Raw genomic sequence first — 20,036 nt, 5'->3', positions numbered from 1 at the left:
AACTTTAGCTTAGAGAGGCTACTTTTCCATCTGTGTTTAATGGACAGAGAGGTCTTCCATAGTGAGACTAAGGACATCTAGGCACAGTTTCTGAAATTGTTATGAATATCTGCAGCTCCAACTGAAAGTCAAGTGCATTTCTTTTTAAAATAGTTTACGCAAATTTTGCATTTAGTCCCAAATTCCTCCATGGGTTGTATAATACAGCCACACAAAGACAACCCCTTGGGTACTTCCTGCAGCCTTCCTTTCTCAAACAGATTTTGAAATTCCAAGAAATTGTTCATATTCTTTTGCAAATTGTTTACTAAGTATTAAAAGGCAAGGGCAATTTTATAAGGGATTCAAACATCTGTTCGACTAGCAACAATTATGGAATGGTTTTAAGTTAAGAAGAGGGAGAATTCACTTAAATTTAAAATTTGATGTGAATCTTGAAAAAAAGAAAGGAAAAAGTATAAAGTAAAAGTTCCAGAACCTGATTTGCACTACTGTAAATTTAAGAGAAGCCAAGTGATTTCAAACACAAGCATTTTCAAAACATTAACAGCTTTCACTTCAGTGCTATTGTCCTCACAGGACATCAGTGTGTGTACCTGACGAGCAGTGGTCCAGAGCCCACAGGTTTTATGGGGTGGTTTGCTTATCTCACAGAACTGTTGCTCAGCTTTCCACTTAATTTAACCTACAGGATTCAACTTCTCCCAATTCACATTTCTTTTGTAAATAGGATTTAAAAAAACACAGCTGTACGAACTGTTTGCTTATATATTATATTTAATTTTCAAAGTTACACAACTAACATTGTAAATATTTTCTTTCTGCTTTGTTTTTACACAATGCTTGTATCTTTTATATCACACAGCATCCTTTGCTGAACTTCTAAATTTATCTCATTTAAGTTACTCTTCCTGTTCAGCAGTATTTGCTAATATGTCTGTCCCTAATCCCAAAGAGCAATATTTAGCATTAACTGCCAATTAGGCAGTGTCAGATGTAAATTTTCTGCTTTACAGTATCATTGTCTACATCCTGCATGTAAAAGCCACACTAGGCTCAAGCCTGTTTGAAATGTGGCTCATGAGATTCACTTTGTTATTTTCCTCTGCCTCCTTTTTTTTCTAAATGAGAAGGCATTAACTTAACCTTCAAGCTTTACGACTGGTGAGGGAACATTTTACAAGCAACCCGAAAGAGCACCTTGGCGAGAAGTCGTGTTACTACCCGCCCTACATCTTCCCTCCACTCCGGTATGTCAGGGTTGTACATGTCCAGGTGCTTAGTAAACTTCAGAGGAAGAACATGAAAATGATCTAGAAAAAAAACCCAACACAACAACAAACACATCAAAACCAAAAACATTTTGGAAAAAGTAACAAATCATGTTGCAAGAACAGTTCTGCAGCTATAAAAGCTGAAAATATCTATTTGCTGATTTTTGCCGCACAGAGCTGCAGCATCTAGGAACCCTACTGCTCTGGAAGGCTACACTGCTGTGTACTCCTGAATGGAGCAAGAGAACACTCCTGTCAGACGCTATTTCTTTGTGTATTTTCATCAACATCATCAAATTTGTGCTTAAAGATATAGAAGTAGGGAGAAAATAAAAACAATGATTATTTACATATGTGCTCTGGGGTCATAACTTTCCCAATAATTTTTCCTTAGGACAACGCACCACACAGATGTGGTTGGTTTCTTTTATTTGTAATGGGAATGCACCAATGGATTTTATTCTCACAATCATAAACATGCTTTTTTGCCCAGTACATGTTCCTGTTTTTCATGCAAAATGAATGCTTTATGTATTCCATCAACTAGCTACGAAAATAAGAACAGAAATGATATACGAAGGGCTAACTACTGCCCTCTTCAAAAAAAAAACAACAAGGTACACCCACAACATTACTTTGGATATTGTCCAATATATCTGAAATATACAGGAAGGAGCTGTTCCTCCTCATTAAAGAGTCTCTAAAACCTTTCCTTTCTCCATATAGGCTCCTTGGATGAACACCTGGGGAACTTAATGCAAAGCAGAGAAAGAGATCGTCTGGAATGCATGAGTCAAACCTGGCCTCCCCTGTGCTTCTGACGGAATTGTATTTTAATGTGGTTTTAATTTTCTGAGGTTTATTTATTTCACCTCATGACCAGTAGCTTCTTGCTCTTGATTATCAGAATTAGGCAACACTATGACCACAAGCAGTGTCTGAAAGCCAAAGTCATTGGTCTAGTCACACTAAGACTGGTTATACTTTTAAAGATTTCTAAAAACAAGTATTTCTATTTTTAAGAAAGTGGATGCACTTACAAGTGGTAGTTTTAATTTTTATTTTAAATTAATAAACATACTAAAAGCAAAAAAATCTGAATCTTCTTCAGACAACAGAGATGTATCATGTTTTGTATTTCATGATATCTGAAGTTTTTTAGCTCTGCATTAAAAAGCAGCTTTTTCACTTACCATAACTCCTATTTGTGACAGCACAGACACAAATATCAATGATTCATTGGCTCTACTACAGTACATTATGCCTTGTCATCACATTATAAGATGCAACAAAACACACCGGGGCACAATGTGAAACAAAAGCTGAAGGGTTATTCTATAACCACGGTGCAGTTATACTTGGCCCAAAAAATCTCAGATAAACATCAAAGGAACAGTGATATCCTGTGATAAAAGGGAATTATTTTACATGTTTTTTTAATGCTGAGAATATGTATATAACTAATTTTCCTTTTTTTTCCTCTCTTTTTTTTTTTTTTTTTTTTCCCCAGACTTATTTAAACAATTTTATTTAGAAATTCTAAGAAACTCTCTAGTCACAGGCCAAAACACTACTAAAATACTATTTCTGCATACAACATTCAGGAACCACAGTGCTAAAACCTTTCAGATGAAGCCCTTCAATACAATCACACTGTTCAACTTCACAGTTACCTAGGGACAGTTCACCCCTGTAATTTTAACAATTAAATGTGGCATTAGATATCATTTTACAACAGGTTCCATTGTGTCAGGGCTGGTTCAAGAGTTGTAAGAAACAAGTACACACAGAACAACAAAAAGTTAGCAAGAGTCATGTCTCACCAAAAACGTGGACAACTTTTGAGTCCTGAAGCATGGAGCTCCCACAGGAAGCCTGCACCGTAACTCTGACATGACCTGTCTCAGTAAACTTTGTCACCAGAAAGTTGTCCAATGTAAGAAGTGGCTTTAAAAAACAAAGAAAAATTGAAGAAAGAATTTCAAGAAACACAAGAACAGTGTCTGAAGAGACTGTCATTACAAATATCAGCAAAAAATGTTTCACATCGATTATCCAATTAAACAACATTTTATCAAATTGCTCAATTACAGTTTTCCATACAAGATGCTTTTTTCCCCTAAACAGCATGTTCATAAATAGAATGGCTGCCAGATGGTGAAAACATTTATTTAGAATAACAGGTAGAGTATTAAGTTTTCATTCAGATCCCACTAAGATAAACAGATTTTGAGTCAGGCTCACGAATCTCCCCAGGATGATACATAGCAAGCCATCTGCCTTAAAAAATATGGGATATAGTCAAGGTCAGAAGGATTAATTCTGTCAACTTAGAGCATCCTCCATGGAAGTGCACAAGCCCACAGTAACCTCCAAGGCAGAACTGAGATACTCTGTTACCTGACCACATCCGTATGAGTTATCAAATCCTTCACAAAGCTACATCAATCTGCAGTGTCTGTTCTAGCTCTGGCAAAGCCAATAATACTGAAAAGATACAGGCTGGCATTATGGTAGATAGCACAAGAAGACAGTTCATTGCACTTATCTGAAGCATTCCTCTGTCATACTTAGTCTCCTGTGTTAAGAAAATATTTTACTTATCTGTTATTGAAAGAATTACCTTTAAATAAATTAACTCAGCTAGACAAGAAATATTCCCAATAGAAATACTTGGATATTTATTGCTCTAGGATATTTTTATCTAAATTTTCTATCTCCAAATGAGTATCACTAGATGGTTTGAGCGCTTTCACTCTTTTAAAATATCCTTTTAGATATCCTAGTTATTTTTTATAAACCAGTATATTTCAGACTCCCAGAAAATATTTATCTATTCAACGAATATATGTATTTCTGTGCAGCACCTAAATTTACAGTACTCACATAATCAGCAGGGAAACAACAAACTATGTCACCAATACTATGATCCCAAATGCATCCCCCTCCACAACTTTTTTTCCACAGGTAATGAAATAGAATAAAACTGTTGTTCCTCTGAAAAGAAAATCCATTTAGAAATTATTTAAATATTTATAATTCTAGAATAGAAACCTGAATTTCCATATAAGTACTAATAAAGAGAAATAATTAAATTAAATTAATGGGATAAAACAAAGAAAGTAGGATACTGCTTGCCACCAGATATAACGAATGAAAGATGGTCTAAAAGAAATCATGCAACATGGTGCTATTTCTACTGAAGTGAAAGGTGTCACTCAACCTTTATTGGGAAGAGATTGAAAATAACCTCAGTCAAAACCATTCACATACCTGAAGACTGTTTCCTATCCACCAGTAGAAGACTGTCAAATTAGGGTTCTTAGGCAGTATGATGGCTGTCAGATTCACCTCCTGGTTTCTCCCAACAACTGGGACCACTTCTAAATTTAAAGCCTGCAGTGGAGCTGAACAAAGTTCCCAAAAATATCACTGAACAAGAATCCATCAATTTATTAATGTTTCTTTGTCCTAAAGCATCTCATCTACACAACATAAGGTCCTGAATTTATTTTTCCCTCCCTCTTGTTTTTAAATCTGTGTTGAAAGATGCAGGTATAATTTAAAGGACCTCATTTAAACAAACAAACAAACAAACAAAAAACAACCAACCAGCCCCAACCCCCGCAACAAAATCCTATAGCAATGTGACAGATCACCAAAAAACACCTCACTTCTTGTTGGTGCATGTCCAACTCTAGCAAACATAAGCCAATATCCCAGTTAAAAAGTGGAAAAATCAATCTCGGCTATTTTTTTCTTTTTAATAAATAAGCCTAGAATAGAAATCTAACAAAAGTCAAACTGCTAAGGGAGATGCAGAAAGCTGAAAAAAGAATGTTGCTGACTACTCATTTTCATTAGCAAATATCAGCTGTTAGACTCACACCACATAAACACTCATTAATGCATACTTTAAAATAGATGTGTATATCAGGGGAGCATTTATTTGCAAATCAAAATAGATAACCTCTGTACTCCAAAACGTGCCTTAGAGTATGTTCATTCCTTTCTGAACTTCTGTCTCTGTAGGCTGTATATTATTATTTGGTACAAAAGAAATGTATCATTACAATTATTTTTATCTGCTTCTTAATGTTGTATTTTGCTTCAGAGCACAATAACTTCCTTGAAAGAAAATCTTTCCCTTGGAGATTTCCAAGTGTATCTTTTTCAGAATGTCTGAAGGTAAAAGCTTTAAAATAGTGTAACGTGATAACTAGAACTTCTTAGCTTCAGCTGCACCACCTATTCAGGATTCCAAAGCATTGTATGGTCCCACATGCATTCATTACACAGAATGAATACTAAGCCATCCATTTTTGTTCCGTTCTAAATAACTTTTAACTCATTCAAACCTCTTTCCATCTCAGTAAAGATTTAAAGATAATTAACACCGTTGAAAGTATTTTTCTTACTCTGTGTCATGAATTGAATTATTATCTGTTCATTTCTAATTCACTTTGACTAAACTGGTTGAGCTTCTCTGAGAGCAAGTTGTCAGAGCTGCACACCCACTCCCTTTCCACCTCATTTCAACCAGCCTGTGTGCTGCTTCATCTGAATGCAAGGCTCTACTTTCATACTGCACTTTCTCTGATGATTCTATATCACCTACATGAAATCAAGAGATGTTGGTATCTTCTTTATTTTTCCTTAAGATGAGGCACATTCAAGAAGTCTGGAAGAATCTGTGTCACTGTTTCGATTTTGCCATGAATTTAGCATCAGAGCAAACTGATCATTTTGAGATATGGTTTTGCTCCTGAAGAAGATTGCTTTCTTTTCCAAAATTTTTAGAGGGGAAATTGTTCTCTACCTGAACAATGACTGTTATTTCAAGTTTGCCATTCCTATACACTGAAAACCTCAAAATAATTACTGTGAGTCATTCTGCTTGTGTCAGTCACACAATTCCATAAAGCATTTGAACAAGTCTTACAGCATCCTTAAGTGTGTACAATTACAAGTGAAGTTGACTGACACAATTTCCGTTTAATGAAGCTGCAATTTCACTACAGTTTTTAAAGTTCCTTGATTATTCACACAGATATCCCTAATTCTTCTTCAGTTCTTTTTATTCTGGGTTCCCTACTCACATTTATACTATCAGACATGCTCTAATTTCTAATGCAGTTTGTTAACAAGTTGTAGATTGTGTGATCTGGGTCAGAAAGCATAATCTGGATGACAGCCTGAAGTTAATATAATTGTCCTGCACTACAGGGCATCCCATAGCAACAGAACTTGGAAGGAGTAAAATATATTCCCTCTACCATTTGTTCCCCCCCAAAAATCCCTAGGAATACATAAAGCAGAAGATAGAGTGAAAGCAAGACTCCACAGACATTTCTGCTTTCATTCCACAATGAAAAATGTCCCTGAATGGCTAATAGTTTCTCTTCAACATAGAAATAGTAGTTTAATTAATGCCAGCTCATTTCCTGAAATCTTGTAATTTACCTAAAAAATTAAACTGAGGAAATCAGATAGAAAGCATTTATTCAACTGGACATGGGTAACATTCTCCTTTGAGTCTTCCAGACCATATGGAATATCACAGACAGGCTCAGGAATGGCCCACGTCTGCTTCAGTGCTCTGCTGCCTCTGCACTTCAGCACCAAAGTCCTCTTAAGGCACCAGCCATTTTCCTTGTGAAAAATACCTCTGGCTTCTCCAATTTGTAAATGTGTTGCATAAAACACAATCAACAACTTCTATTTTTTTCTGTTTACCCTGATGTTGGCCATATCAGAAGAGAAAGTAGTTGCTCCACTCTCTGTGAGGGTTTGCTACTGCTCGTTGTTCTCTGGTAGAAACTTGTTCTCCCCAGAGAGAAGGATGTTACACAGTTTTTGCTGTTCACTGCTTGTATATATCTAATGTTCCTGTGATTAACCTATTTCTAAGCTCCTAGAAGCTCCAAAAAGTAACAGGGAAGTCCTAAATAATTTATCTGCACTCTCCAGAGTTATAAAATTATTTAAAAAAACAATCACAAAAAGGAATCAGGATGAAACCAAAGTGGTGAATTTGATTCAGATCCCTTCCTTTAGATTTTCATAGGAGATCAGCCACTAAAGGGTTGGACTCTATCTGTTAATCAAAGCAGAGCTGGAAAGTCTGGACTCAAGGACTCTGACTAGCAAAACACATCAATATCAGCAGCTACCAGACCGGCTGACATAAAGCACACGGATCTGTGCACAGCCCCGTATGTGGCTCCAGCGGTTTCCATTGCCTTGGGATTAGGATGGAAGACACACCACACAACAGAGGGAAACAGACTCCTGGAGAATACAAAACGAGTATCTTTTCTTTTGCTGCTACTTGTTTCTGAATTTTTGACACATCTGAAAACAGGCAAAGCAAAAGCTGTCTTGAATCTCGAAGGAAGAAAAAAAAATCCGTTCTAGTTATGAGTTTCCTTCTTCATTTCAATTATGAGATGACTGAGGTACATTAGGCTTTCAATGGTGCATGATATTCCGTGCCATGCTATTCTTCTCTTTTAAATCTATTGGGGGGGGGAGGGGAGGTTTTGATCTTAATTAAAGAGAGGGAGAGAATTCTAAGTCAACTAATACTTCCTGCCAATATGAAGCTACAGCCAAGTAGCACTTTAAAATTTTGTGAGAAGTGGCTACCTAAAATCTAGATCATTGTACTTTAATAAGTACCCAGACTTTTAGAAACATTGAGATTTTGATTCTTTTTTAAAATCATGCAAGAACTCATACAATTCTCAATATGTCTGTTTTCTTACTTCACACAGCACCTAGAAGCTCCTAAAAAGACACAGTTCACAACATTAAATTTTAGCTGCTACGACTGCCAATGGGGTCTTAAGTCAGGAAGATGGATCTGACCTGAGATTCGAACTGAGGCATGCTTGCTATTTAAAAGATTAATACACCAGCCTTCTCCGAAATCCAAACAAAACTAACCCTGACCTCCTAACACATTAGGTTCATAAGCCTCTGAATGAAGAATATACAACACTGCCAGTCTGCGTGAAGTAATTGCAATTATATGCATTCTCCCTAATTGTGACTAGTCATTTTCATTACTATTTCATATCTGTCGTGAGCTTTTTACACAGCAGCAAAAGTTAGAAAAACCAAAGAGGTGATTTACAGTTGACTTGGATGAACACCACTGCCTCATCACGCCCAGCCACATTCTCAGCCTTCACTGAGACACGGTAAATCCCAGGATTCTCATAGCGGTGACGGATGGGTTCTCCAGTCATCGTAAGGTTCACATATATTGCCTTAAAGCCATCTCCAAGATCAACCTGGTATTTGGTATTCAATAAATCACCCTAAAAGGAAAAAAATATAAAAAATATTTTAAATGTCCAGAACGAAATAGACAGGACACATAACTATAACCGTTTCCTGAATCACAGTAGCCTGTGAGCCTGGAGAAGAGGAGGCTGAGGGCAGACCTCATTGCTCTCTACAACGACCTGAAAGTTGGTTGTGGTGAGACGGGTGTTGGCCTCTTCTCCCTAGTGACCAGCGATAGGACAAGAGGAAATGAGGTTAAGTTGTGCCAGGGGAGGTTCAGACTGGATATTAGGAAAAAATTCTTCACAGAAAGAGAGGTGAGGCATTGGAACAGGCTGCCCAGGGAGGTGGTGGGGAGACTGTCCCTGGAGGTGTTAAGAAAACGGGTAGACATGGTGCTTCAAGAAGATGGTTTAGTGGTTAAAGGATTGTAGGATGGTTGAGATTTTGATTCTTTTTTAAAATCATGCAAGAACTCATACAATTCTCAATATGTCTGTTTTCTTACTTCACACAGCACCTAGAAGCTCCTAAAAAGACACAGTTCACAACATTAAATTTTAGCTGCTACGACTGCCAATGGGGTCTTAAGTCAGGAAGATGGATCTGACCTGAGATTCGAACTGAGGCATGCTTGCTATTTAAAAGATTAATACACCAGCCTTCTCCGAAATCCAAACAAAACTAACCCTGACCTCCTAACACATTAGGTTCATAAGCCTCTGAATGAAGAATATACAACACTGCCAGTCTGCGTGAAGTAATTGCAATTATATGCATTCTCCCTAATTGTGACTAGTCATTTTCATTACTATTTCATATCTGTCGTGAGCTTTTTACACAGCAGCAAAAGTTAGAAAAACCAAAGAGGTGATTTACAGTTGACTTGGATGAACACCACTGCCTCATCACGCCCAGCCACATTCTCAGCCTTCACTGAGACACGGTAAATCCCAGGATTCTCATAGCGGTGACGGATGGGTTCTCCAGTCATCGTAAGGTTCACATATATTGCCTTAAAGCCATCTCCAAGATCAACCTGGTATTTGGTATTCAATAAATCACCCTAAAAGGAAAAAAATATAAAAAATATTTTAAATGTCCAGAACGAAATAGACAGGACACATAACTATAACCGTTTCCTGAATCACAGTAGCCTGTGAGCCTGGAGAAGAGGAGGCTGAGGGCAGACCTCATTGCTCTCTACAACGACCTGAAAGTTGGTTGTGGTGAGACGGGTGTTGGCCTCTTCTCCCTAGTGACCAGCGATAGGACAAGAGGAAATGAGGTTAAGTTGTGCCAGGGGAGGTTCAGACTGGATATTAGGAAAAAATTCTTCACAGAAAGAGAGGTGAGGCATTGGAACAGGCTGCCCAGGGAGGTGGTGGGGAGACTGTCCCTGGAGGTGTTAAGAAAACGGGTAGACATGGTGCTTCAAGAAGATGGTTTAGTGGTTAAAGGATTGTAGGATGGTTGGACTTGATGATCTTGAAGGTCTTTTCCAGCCTTGATGATTCTATGACTTCCAGCCCCAGCCAGATATTTTTACTCAATTGCTACAGTTGTAGTAAAGCCACTGCACCGATGGCCAAGATTTTACTGCAACAGATGTTGTGTGCACTCATAGAGATAAAACTAAATTTCCACAATAAGGTGCTACTTAAAATAAGATACCCCAGACCATTAACTAAATTGTATGAAACAGAAACCACCACCCTTGTCTTAATGCAACTGGGCATTAACCAACAGTGTTTCAGGGAAGCTTCAAAGTCTGGAGTGATGCTCATATGATTGTAAGCAAGTAAATATTGTTATTCTAGTGATTATCCAGTGAATTTATACCCTTTGCAGTTATAAAGTAAAACTAATTGGTTTAGACTTTCTTCATAACACCTTCTAACCACATCCTCTGAGTGTCAACCATATAGCCTTCAAGGAACCAAGCTGGGATCTTCACATGGAGTTGTTCTGCATTATACAGAGCTATCAGCATGTCTAGAACTAAGAAGCTCTAAAGAAAAATTAGATACATGCTTAATGAAGATTTTTGAGCTGAGGTTGGGAAAGGGTTTAAAAGTCCAGCCAAATATTTTTTTTCTTGTCAGACATCTCACAGAATTTATAATCCATTGCACTTCTGCTAAGTTCTTTAAATGACATTGTCTTCTTAAACTCAGGCCCTAAATTCTCCAAAGACTGACAAAACTGTCAGAAGACAAAAACATATGTGCATCGCTCATGTTGTCATGGTGTGGTTGTCATGGTGTGGCTGCTCAGGAGAGCAGTCAGGCCTGTGCTATACAGACTGGCAATGTGGATGGAGTCAAAGGAAAATTCATTTGAGCTGTGAGCAGCAACGTTTTCTCAATACTGTGCATCACTGCCTTAGCGAGCTGCCCTGCTTCCTCCATCTTCACCCATATGTTCCTGCTCACTTGCCACACTACACGGTCATCACAGCCATGAAATTAAAACAGGCTGCTGGACCAGGCTTGGTAAAAAATCCTCCATTTTGAGAAAATGCAATGTTGTTTTAAAAATCTTCACTGCCTCTAGGAAAGGAACACGAACATCCATACGTTGGTCAGGTGACCTGAACTGTCCTCAGAGCAGAGAAGGATTGACAACCATCAAAGTACTCAAAAATTACTTCACTTCCCCAGGAAGCCACTCCCTGAAATAGGTTTCTATCAAAATCTAGTCCCCAAAGGCTGCAGTTATGTAAAATCAAAGGAGGCAACAAAGCCTAAAACTTACACACCTTGGCACTACAAAGGGAAGGAAAACATACTGTTATTTCCTTCTTTCATTATTTTGCAGTTTGGTTGATTTTCTTCCATGTTTTATCAGATGAAACAGCATTGCTTATAATGTAAAAGAATACCCATAATAAGGAACCTGTAGTGTTATCAAATACCTAAATACTTTATTTTAACACACATAAGGGACATTGAAAGCTTCTTCACTGTGAATATTTTTTCTCAAATAACACCTTTCTTTTGACAACAGATGGGTAGAATTTTGCAGATGAGATAATATGTTATTAAAGTTTAAAGCAAAAGAGATGTCATCTTGCCAGCATTGTGCCAGTAAGAGGGATCTCTTTAGACAACATTGGCTTTCAAGCAGCTCTTGCTTGTTCTTTCTTATGCTAACAAGTATATAGGTATATTTTTTCCAGGTGAGACAGAAACCAGTGTTGAAAGTCAGTAGATGCAAGCTTCTCTTACTGTTTTATTCTAGTAAGTGCCCTGGTGTAAAGTTGAGAGTGTTGTCTTCATAACACCAAGGCACTTCTGTTTCCCTGGCCAGGAAAGACAGAAAGCAGTGGACAGAAAACAAACAAACAAACAAAAATCACACTGGGAAAAGACAGCTAAATTTAAAAGGAATAGGGGCTTTCATTTCCATGCAAAACTGATGATTGTCATGATGTTGTTTATTCATGCATCTAGCCAACAGAATTTGGGGCAAAAAATACTCTAATTAGAAATTATTATTACTCAAAGGTCACTTGCAAATTGTGTAAACATGCTCAAAGCCTTTGTTCCCTACTCTCTGGTGTCTGGCATTCCTCCACCTAGTAACATGCATTCACGTAAACTAATACATTATTTTGTTCAGCAGAGAAACTGTTACGTTTTGGTTTATCTTAGTACAGCTGTTTCTTAAAGTCAGTAATTGCTATGAATTCTCATTAGACTTTGTTGTATAGATTAAATCCTAAGCAACGCTTGGGACCTTTGAGGATAAGTATTATTCTTAGCCATAGGGGGCGGCAAACTGTTAGATTTCTTCTAAACGTGCCTTCCAGTTCAATGTGCCAAGCAAAGACTTCATCAGAAAACACAGAACGGGATTCCCTTCAAGAGTCATGACTTCTGAAGATTTTTGAACAGCTTTATATGCTTTACGTACTGCCAGAGAGATTCATGAAAGCTTCAGAAACTTCATAGTAGGAGAAAAAAATATCAAATTGCCAATCAAAACCATTAGAGTCCAAATTGCTACCAAATGTTTTATTCTTACAGCAAACATTTCCAAACAAATTCCAAAAAGAGAAGGCAGCACAACTTGCCCCACAGCTGTTGGGGCACTGCAAGCATTGGGATGCAGAGCCTGCGAAGCGTTAAGCAACCCAATGCTCTGCACGTATCTTCTTGATTCCATTACAAAAATAAATCTTAAGTTCCCAATTTATATCACAAAGATTTGCCAAAATGTGTGAACTTTCTTCAATTTCTTGCAAACCAGTGGGGTTAGCCAGGAGGTGCAATGCTCCAGTAACCTGAGCACAACAGTTAGAGCCTAATACTAAGATGCAAGCATTAAGCAAGACACTCACTGCAAAAATTCCACCAAAAGTTTCTTGCTGACATTGGTCAGGGCCTTAAGGCATTGCCTCTCTTAATAAACAGAAAAAAACATATATTTGACAACACAACTAATATATAATAAATGTTCTTATGCTGTGCTACTTTCGCATTTCCATAAAGCTTTGAGTTATTCCTTTCTGAAAGGCAGATTCTCAAAACCACTTAAACCAGAATATGAAATTTTCTCTGCATTTCTATTCTTCTCTGATACAGCAGTTGAAATTTTTATTCCAAAGAGACTTTGGTAATTTAGTTGCTTTGATTTTCAAAGATGCCGATGATTTAAGGAGTCATGACTTACTGTGCCACTGGGAAACAAATGCCATTCTGTGGACAGAACTTTGTGGTTTCACTAAGCTTCCTGGATTGTCTGATTCACTTGAAAACAGAAGTTTCAATATTTAGAGAGTCATTTGCCTTTGTCTCAAGCACAACTTAACCTCACTCAGCGACATAACAGGTATAAGAGAAAGGAACCACAAAAGCAGAGAAGAAGCTCTCATAAAGCCAATGTTCATTACTACCTGCTCTTGTCTGACAATGAAGGTGATGTCTTCCCCAGGCTTAACAGCCAGGCTTTCTTCTCTGATGTTGATCTGAAGTCCCTTGGGAGCAATCAACGGACACATATGCTGTGCTATGTTCTGCTGCAGGTCTACACCACCTTCACATACATTAGAAACAACTTTCCTGTACCTGCAGAAACAGCAAGCAGGGAACACAATGAATTAGAGGTGAGCTGGGGAATGCCCCCAGAGGCACTGAATGCAAGTGTGACGGTAGTTAATGAATATTCCTTTGGTTCACAGACAGAAAAGACTGCAGCTGATGAAAACCAATTCATGATGCAAACACTTTGGTGATGAACACTGAGTAAAACCTGTTGAAGAAAGAGGGTGTAGAGCACTGTCCTGGTTTGAGCCAGGATGAAGCCAATTTTCTTTTTGCTGGTTTTCTTTTTTTCTTCAGTGAACTCTTTTAAGCAGAACACTTGCTGAAAGTAGCAGCAAGTTTTCCAGCTGGTGGACTGATAACACCTGAATGTTTAGAGTCACTGCTGAGAGAACAAGGCCACTTTGCTCTGCGTGTTGAATCTGCTGCTTTGGAAACTAAAGGAGCAGGAGGGTTGTATATATAACCCTCCTGCAGGGAGGAGCAGAATAGACAGATGGCAAAACTGACCAAAGAAATTATTCCATCCATATCTATGAAGCTCTCCATACAAATTCAAGGATCAAGGAAGTTAAGTCCTTCTTTTTTCTTTCCTTTCCCTTCTCTTCCATTCATAGCTGGCATCTGAGGACTCTGTCTGTCCATCTCCTTTGCTCCCTAGGCTGATGTATTCCTGATCCTTATAACTCTACCCTCAGGCCCCATTTTGCTCTGCCACTGCCACCACTGCGGCAGCGCTCCAGGACTTTTAAGAACACTCACAGGTAAGGAGATGCAGTCGAAGTTGCTGAGGGTGGGGGGAGGTGATTGAGGTTTTGCATGTTCCTGCACATATTTGTATATATTTGTACATATTTTCTTTTAACATTAGTATTTAATTACAGCTGTCTAATTTAGTCTTCAGTCTGGAAAACCTCTCTCCTTATTCTCTCTCTCCTTTCCCTACACATACATTAGAAACAACTTTCCTGTACCTGCAGAAACAGCAAGCAGGGAACACAATGAATTAGAGGTGAGCTGGGGAATGCCCCCAGAGGCACTGAATGCAAGTGTGACGGTAGTTAATGAATATTCCTTTGGTTCACAGACAGAAAAGACTGCAGCTGATGAAAACCAATTCATGATGCAAACACTTTGGTGATGAACACTGAGTAAAACCTGTTGAAGAAAGAGGGTGTAGAGCACTGTCCTGGTTTGAGCCAGGATGAAGCCAATTTTCTTTTTGCTGGTTTTCTTTTTTTCTTCAGTGAACTCTTTTAAGCAGAACACTTGCTGAAAGTAGCAGCAAGTTTTCCAGCTGGTGGACTGATAACACCTGAATGTTTAGAGTCACTGCTGAGAGAACAAGGCCACTTTGCTCTGCGTGTTGAATCTGCTGCTTTGGAAACTAAAGGAGCAGGAGGGTTGTATATATAACCCTCCTGCAGGGAGGAGCAGAATAGACAGATGGCAAAACTGACCAAAGAAATTATTCCATCCATATCTATGAAGCTCTCCATACAAATTCAAGGATCAAGGAAGTTAAGTCCTTCTTTTTTCTTTCCTTTCCCTTCTCTTCCATTCATAGCTGGCATCTGAGGACTCTGTCTGTCCATCTCCTTTGCTCCCTAGGCTGATGTATTCCTGATCCTTATAACTCTACCCTCAGGCCCCATTTTGCTCTGCCACTGCCACCACTGCGGCAGCGCTCCAGGACTTTTAAGAACACTCACAGGTAAGGAGATGCAGTCGAAGTTGCTGAGGGTGGGGGGAGGTGATTGAGGTTTTGCATGTTCCTGCACATATTTGTATATATTTGTACATATTTTCTTTTAACATTAGTATTTAATTACAGCTGTCTAATTTAGTCTTCAGTCTGGAAAACCTCTCTCCTTATTCTCTCTCTCCTTTCCCTACCTTGGGCTAGGGGCAGAGGACTGAGAGCATTGTTGTCTGTGGTTCAATTGCTAATCCTGAGTCAAACTGTGCCAGGTACAATGAGAATTTCACTTGCATGCACTGGAAGAGTCTGTCTTTTCAAATTTAGAAACATGCCTAACCAGCCCTCCAGGAGCTAGATAGTCTGCTGTCCTCTCTGCCATACCCTTTCCTAGCATTCAACAGTCTTCAATGCTCTAGAGGCCTTGGTTCAAACCCCAAGGATCAGGAAGAAATTAGATCAAGCAATTTTTGCATTAAGCAATTGCTTGTCTGCTGCTCTCACATACATGAATTTCTTGAATCACTTACAGCATTTATTTAATGTAATGGTGTAAGAGAGCGAAAAGCCTAACACTTTTAAAGGCCTAATAATAAAGTACTTGAATATGTACAGTAATTGTTTACAGATCAGTTTCACTCAGGTATGTAATTTTTAAACATCCCTAAAGTTGGAGTCAGATTTCACTCTTTTGAATTCGTATTCTGCATATCACAGCTGTCAGGCGTAACCCAAAATGCATAATTTTCCTTGGTAAGGCAAATATACAGAGACTGGGATTCTATTGCCAGATTTGACATTTCATAATTTGCTTCTCCTCTCCACAATTGACAGAGATGATGTTATGATAAGCCAGAATGGATGCCAGCTGCAAGTTATTCTCAGCACAGACGTCAGACTACATTGTAGTGTATATTCTATGTGGCATTGTTTACAGTTACTAAAGCTTTCCTTTGATTCTCAGTGTCCCATATGGTCAGGAAAAGAATCTATTCTCCTCAGAACTCCTTACCCTTATGGTAGTGAGAGACTGGGAAGTTCTGTAAGATTTTACTGGCTCCTCAGAGTTATTAACAGGATTCAAAGTGAAAAATGCTCTGAACTCAAACAATAGGTTAAAAAAAATAAAAAGCACCTTTGGACTTCCCTATAGAAGTGGTTACAAAATGCAGTAACAGAACAAAAAATCAAAATAGTAGGAACAAGACAGCACCCCATCTTCTCAAACAGGTTATTTTTTCAACTGCTGTGAACACAGAATATAACATTTCCTTTTCATTAGTCTGTAGGAAGCTTTTGCTCATGCTCCAAGTCATACTCAAAACTTTTGCATTTCTCATTTCTTTACAGTTTGTCTGATTTACATTTCCTCAAAAGCACTAATGTGGCCCTTGGTCGGAATGTTCTCCCCCACTCTGGAAACATCTGCCAGTCAGTTGAACACAGACTCAGCTTACCCAGTGCTGCTGGTGTATGCCTGCCCCAGCATGCAGTCCTCGGGGGGTGCTTCGGGGTTAAACCAGAAGTCAGCAAAGCATTTGCTAGACTCAGACTTCAGAGGTGCAGAGCGTTCAAACCCATAGTCACTGAAAAACATTAACATCCGATGTGTTACTATGCCCACTTCATTTGGCAGTCTGATTTCAGATGAATGAGAAAACCTTTTTAAGAGTAGGAAAATTTTTTTATATATTATTGTACCAATAGATCATACAAGCCAGTCTTGTGCTAAGTCTAATTTCAAGGGGAGTTGTGTACACCTAGGGGAAACGCTTCTTGAAATCAGTTTGTCAGTTCTGCAAAATTAACTCTCCTGGTAGCTTAGATTTTTAAAATATTTCCTTTGCCACTCAGATCAACACATTTCTTCCACGTTTTTGCTGCAGCTGCAAATAGAAAGGGTTTGCTTGCCTTATAAATCAATCCAAAGGTAATTTTTTAAGTCTTGATCAACAGAGAAAAACATTAGGAATTGTGGAGTCAGGTGAAAAAAACCTTAAAACATGCCAATGTTTTAAACAGTGGAAAATAGAAAAGGCAACTTATTCAAATTATACGGTGCCTATTTATTTACATGTGGCTATGTGAGTAGCATAAAACAAACCCAGCTCAAAGTCTAAGTAAGTATTTACTAGCAATAAATCAAAAGCTCCACAGGCAGACTCACCATAAGAAATCGGAGTTCACACACTCACAAACTTTGGATGTGAGAGCTGATGTGAAACTTCTCCCTTTAATGCACCACGACGAAATCTTCCTCTTCCGAAAGCTCCTCTGCTGGCCCATGATGCAACGATCCCCCTGAACATCAAAGCATGAGACTTAGTGCACACCATAACCTACACCACACAGACATAACCTTGTGTTGCTGTGAGAAAAGCTGATCTTGCTGCCAAGACTATAAACTCTTATCAACTCTTGCATATTCGTATGTCCAGGTATACTAAGCTCGCACAGCTACTGCTGTTCACTGACAGGCCATTACAGAGTTGTAATACACACTGCTCAGGGCACAAATCCAAACATTAACATGAATATTTCAAGAGTAACTTCACCCATGCTTCATGTGTGCACAATCTAGGCACAACTCTACAAAAGACCATTTGAAAATTCACTGGAGATGCACTATGTCTCATGCCAGCAGACAACACAAAGCACCAACCATGTGAATTCAGGTAGAACTAAGAGTACCTGAACACAGTTCACTGGTAGTTGGGCAGCTGCAAACACTCTGTCAAAGTCATTTTAGTAGTTTCTAATGCCTGAGAGATACTTCAATGACAATATTCCAAGACCCAGATTCTCTTTGGCTCAGATCTGCATAACATTCTTAGTAAGCACACAGCATTCCCAAACAAAACGTATAAAATTAGGCATGAGAACTAGCAAATGAAAACTGAAGAGCTTGAATAACACAGAGTACTATCCAAACAAAAACCCCAATCCTGCAGAGAGCAAGCGAAAAAATGTACTGGAAGAAGCACAAACATAATAATCAGAATTATTATTAATAAATATGACATATTCCATTTAATGTAAAAGCTGCCTCACATTGGTCTCTGTAATCAATATATTATATAAAGAATGTAGATTCCCAAAATTGGATTTGGCCAGAGAACCAGGATTAGTACACCCTTAATGCATTACAGCAGAAATGGTATTATCCCAAGCAACTGGACTTCATTACAAGATCGGTCCATTGAGAACCTAAATTACTTCTGGAATGGGCTTTACTTATGGCAATTTATATATGAGTACAGTATGTGGTCAGGAAGTTGGCAGAACATATTGCATGTTGAAATTACTTCAATCAATATTATACACTTCAGTTTATGGTGTATGCTTCCCATCCAGGAGGACCACCTATTATTATGGCAAACCACCAGATATACTTCTGCCTTTCCCAGGACACAGATCACACAACCAAAAGGAACAGAAAATCCTCCTCCATTTTAAACTATTGTAAAATCAGCAAATACCAACATAAGGAGAACAAAGCTGGGGATGAAGCATCCAGAGTCTCTTTGAAAACATTTTCCTAGCATACAAGTCTACATGAAAATTATGGAAAAGTTGTGGCAGGGAATGTAAGATCATGAGTACCTGTAGATTTGTGAGCTCCCAAGATTCATAGTCATCATCAGTGCACTCCCTGGTGAAGGATGGTCTGAAGTCCACCTTTACCAGTTCCCAGTCTGAACGGTAGCTAATATGGCCAAAGACTCTGAACAAAAAGATGAAAGTAACATCTTAGTGGGCAGAAATACCATACATCTGAGAGTCAAAGAGTAAGCTCTAGCTTTTACTTTCCATGATCATGACCCCCTACTAAAAGGTCCCTGGTTAGTTTTTCTTTCACCTTTATTCATCTTCATATAGTTAGAAAACACTTGTAGTTGCCTGTGGAATTCTACAAAGAAAAAATATAGCTCACAGATTAGAGATTTTTTTTTCCCCAGCAAACTATCCAGAAATTTAAATGGAAATATACTGCTTATTCTAATTTTGAACCAAACATTTTTGTATCTGTTTATATAAAATATTATTTGACAGGGAGCATAACCCAGAATCAGTGGGTTCAGTTTCCAGCTCTGTCACTCATTCCTCATGGTGATGGTGTTATTTCTTCAGTTGTTTGTGTGGGTTTTCTTCTTAACTTCTACATGTTTCAGATGGCAATTTGCTATTGTTCAAACCTTCAGCAGTATCATGAAATTGAATTAATTTCTAAGGAATACATTGGATCTACATATTGTGCTGAAGAACTCTCAGTCACCTTCCTTATTTCAGATAGTCCAATGTCTAACAAAAAACAGCCACAAACTAAAACAAAAGCAAAACCCACAAAAACCCACACAACAACAACAAAAAAACAAACCCAAAAAACCTCACTGCTTCAAAAGCCAAGCTGCACTTTAAAAGCAGCCAGAATTTTTAAAGTCAGAATATTTATTTCCAAAACAAAATGGGTAAGTATGACATCCAGCAACAAATTAGAAAGGATGAAGACTTTTTTTGGGTAAAAGTCAAATGTATTTGTGGTTTGTATCAGACTTATGTGGCTTACTTGCCAAAGAATTTAAGGTTGATTCTGAAGCCAATAATTTCTGTGCAGTTCATACTCCATAGAGTTCATATTCCAAGCTTTAATAACATTCTTCAAACTAATTCATTCCTTTTGTTTTGCCCTCAGATTTCTCCAAATCCAGACAGAGCAGGAAT

At 38.3% G+C, this 20,036-nt stretch overlaps 1 protein-coding gene across 1 annotated transcript in view; it reads right to left on the bottom strand.

Moving 5' to 3' along the window:
* The window catches only part of SORCS2 (sortilin-related VPS10 domain containing receptor 2), a 505,634-nt gene that overhangs the window by 19,386 nt on the left and 466,212 nt on the right, over positions 1–20,036 (bottom strand). Inside the window, exons 15-22 of the mRNA XM_010003145.1 lie at positions 18,918–19,038; positions 17,482–17,615; positions 16,772–16,900; positions 13,468–13,639; positions 9,447–9,633; positions 4,548–4,681; positions 3,098–3,221; positions 1,201–1,313 (exon numbers count right to left, since the gene is read on the bottom strand). Coding sequence (XP_010001447.1) covers positions 1,201–1,313; positions 3,098–3,221; positions 4,548–4,681; positions 9,447–9,633; positions 13,468–13,639; positions 16,772–16,900; positions 17,482–17,615; positions 18,918–19,038 — 1,114 coding nt within the window. The remainder of the gene's footprint in view (positions 1–1,200; positions 1,314–3,097; positions 3,222–4,547; positions 4,682–9,446; positions 9,634–13,467; positions 13,640–16,771; positions 16,901–17,481; positions 17,616–18,917; positions 19,039–20,036) is intronic.

The sequence above is a fragment of the Chaetura pelagica genome, unplaced genomic scaffold (genome assembly GCF_000747805.2).
Source record: "Chaetura pelagica isolate M959 unplaced genomic scaffold, ChaPel_1.0 scaffold147, whole genome shotgun sequence".
NCBI classification, from domain to species: domain Eukaryota; kingdom Metazoa; phylum Chordata; class Aves; order Apodiformes; family Apodidae; genus Chaetura; species Chaetura pelagica.
Note: the sequence above shows the minus strand (reverse complement) of the source record. Positions and strands in the feature narration are given on the sequence as shown.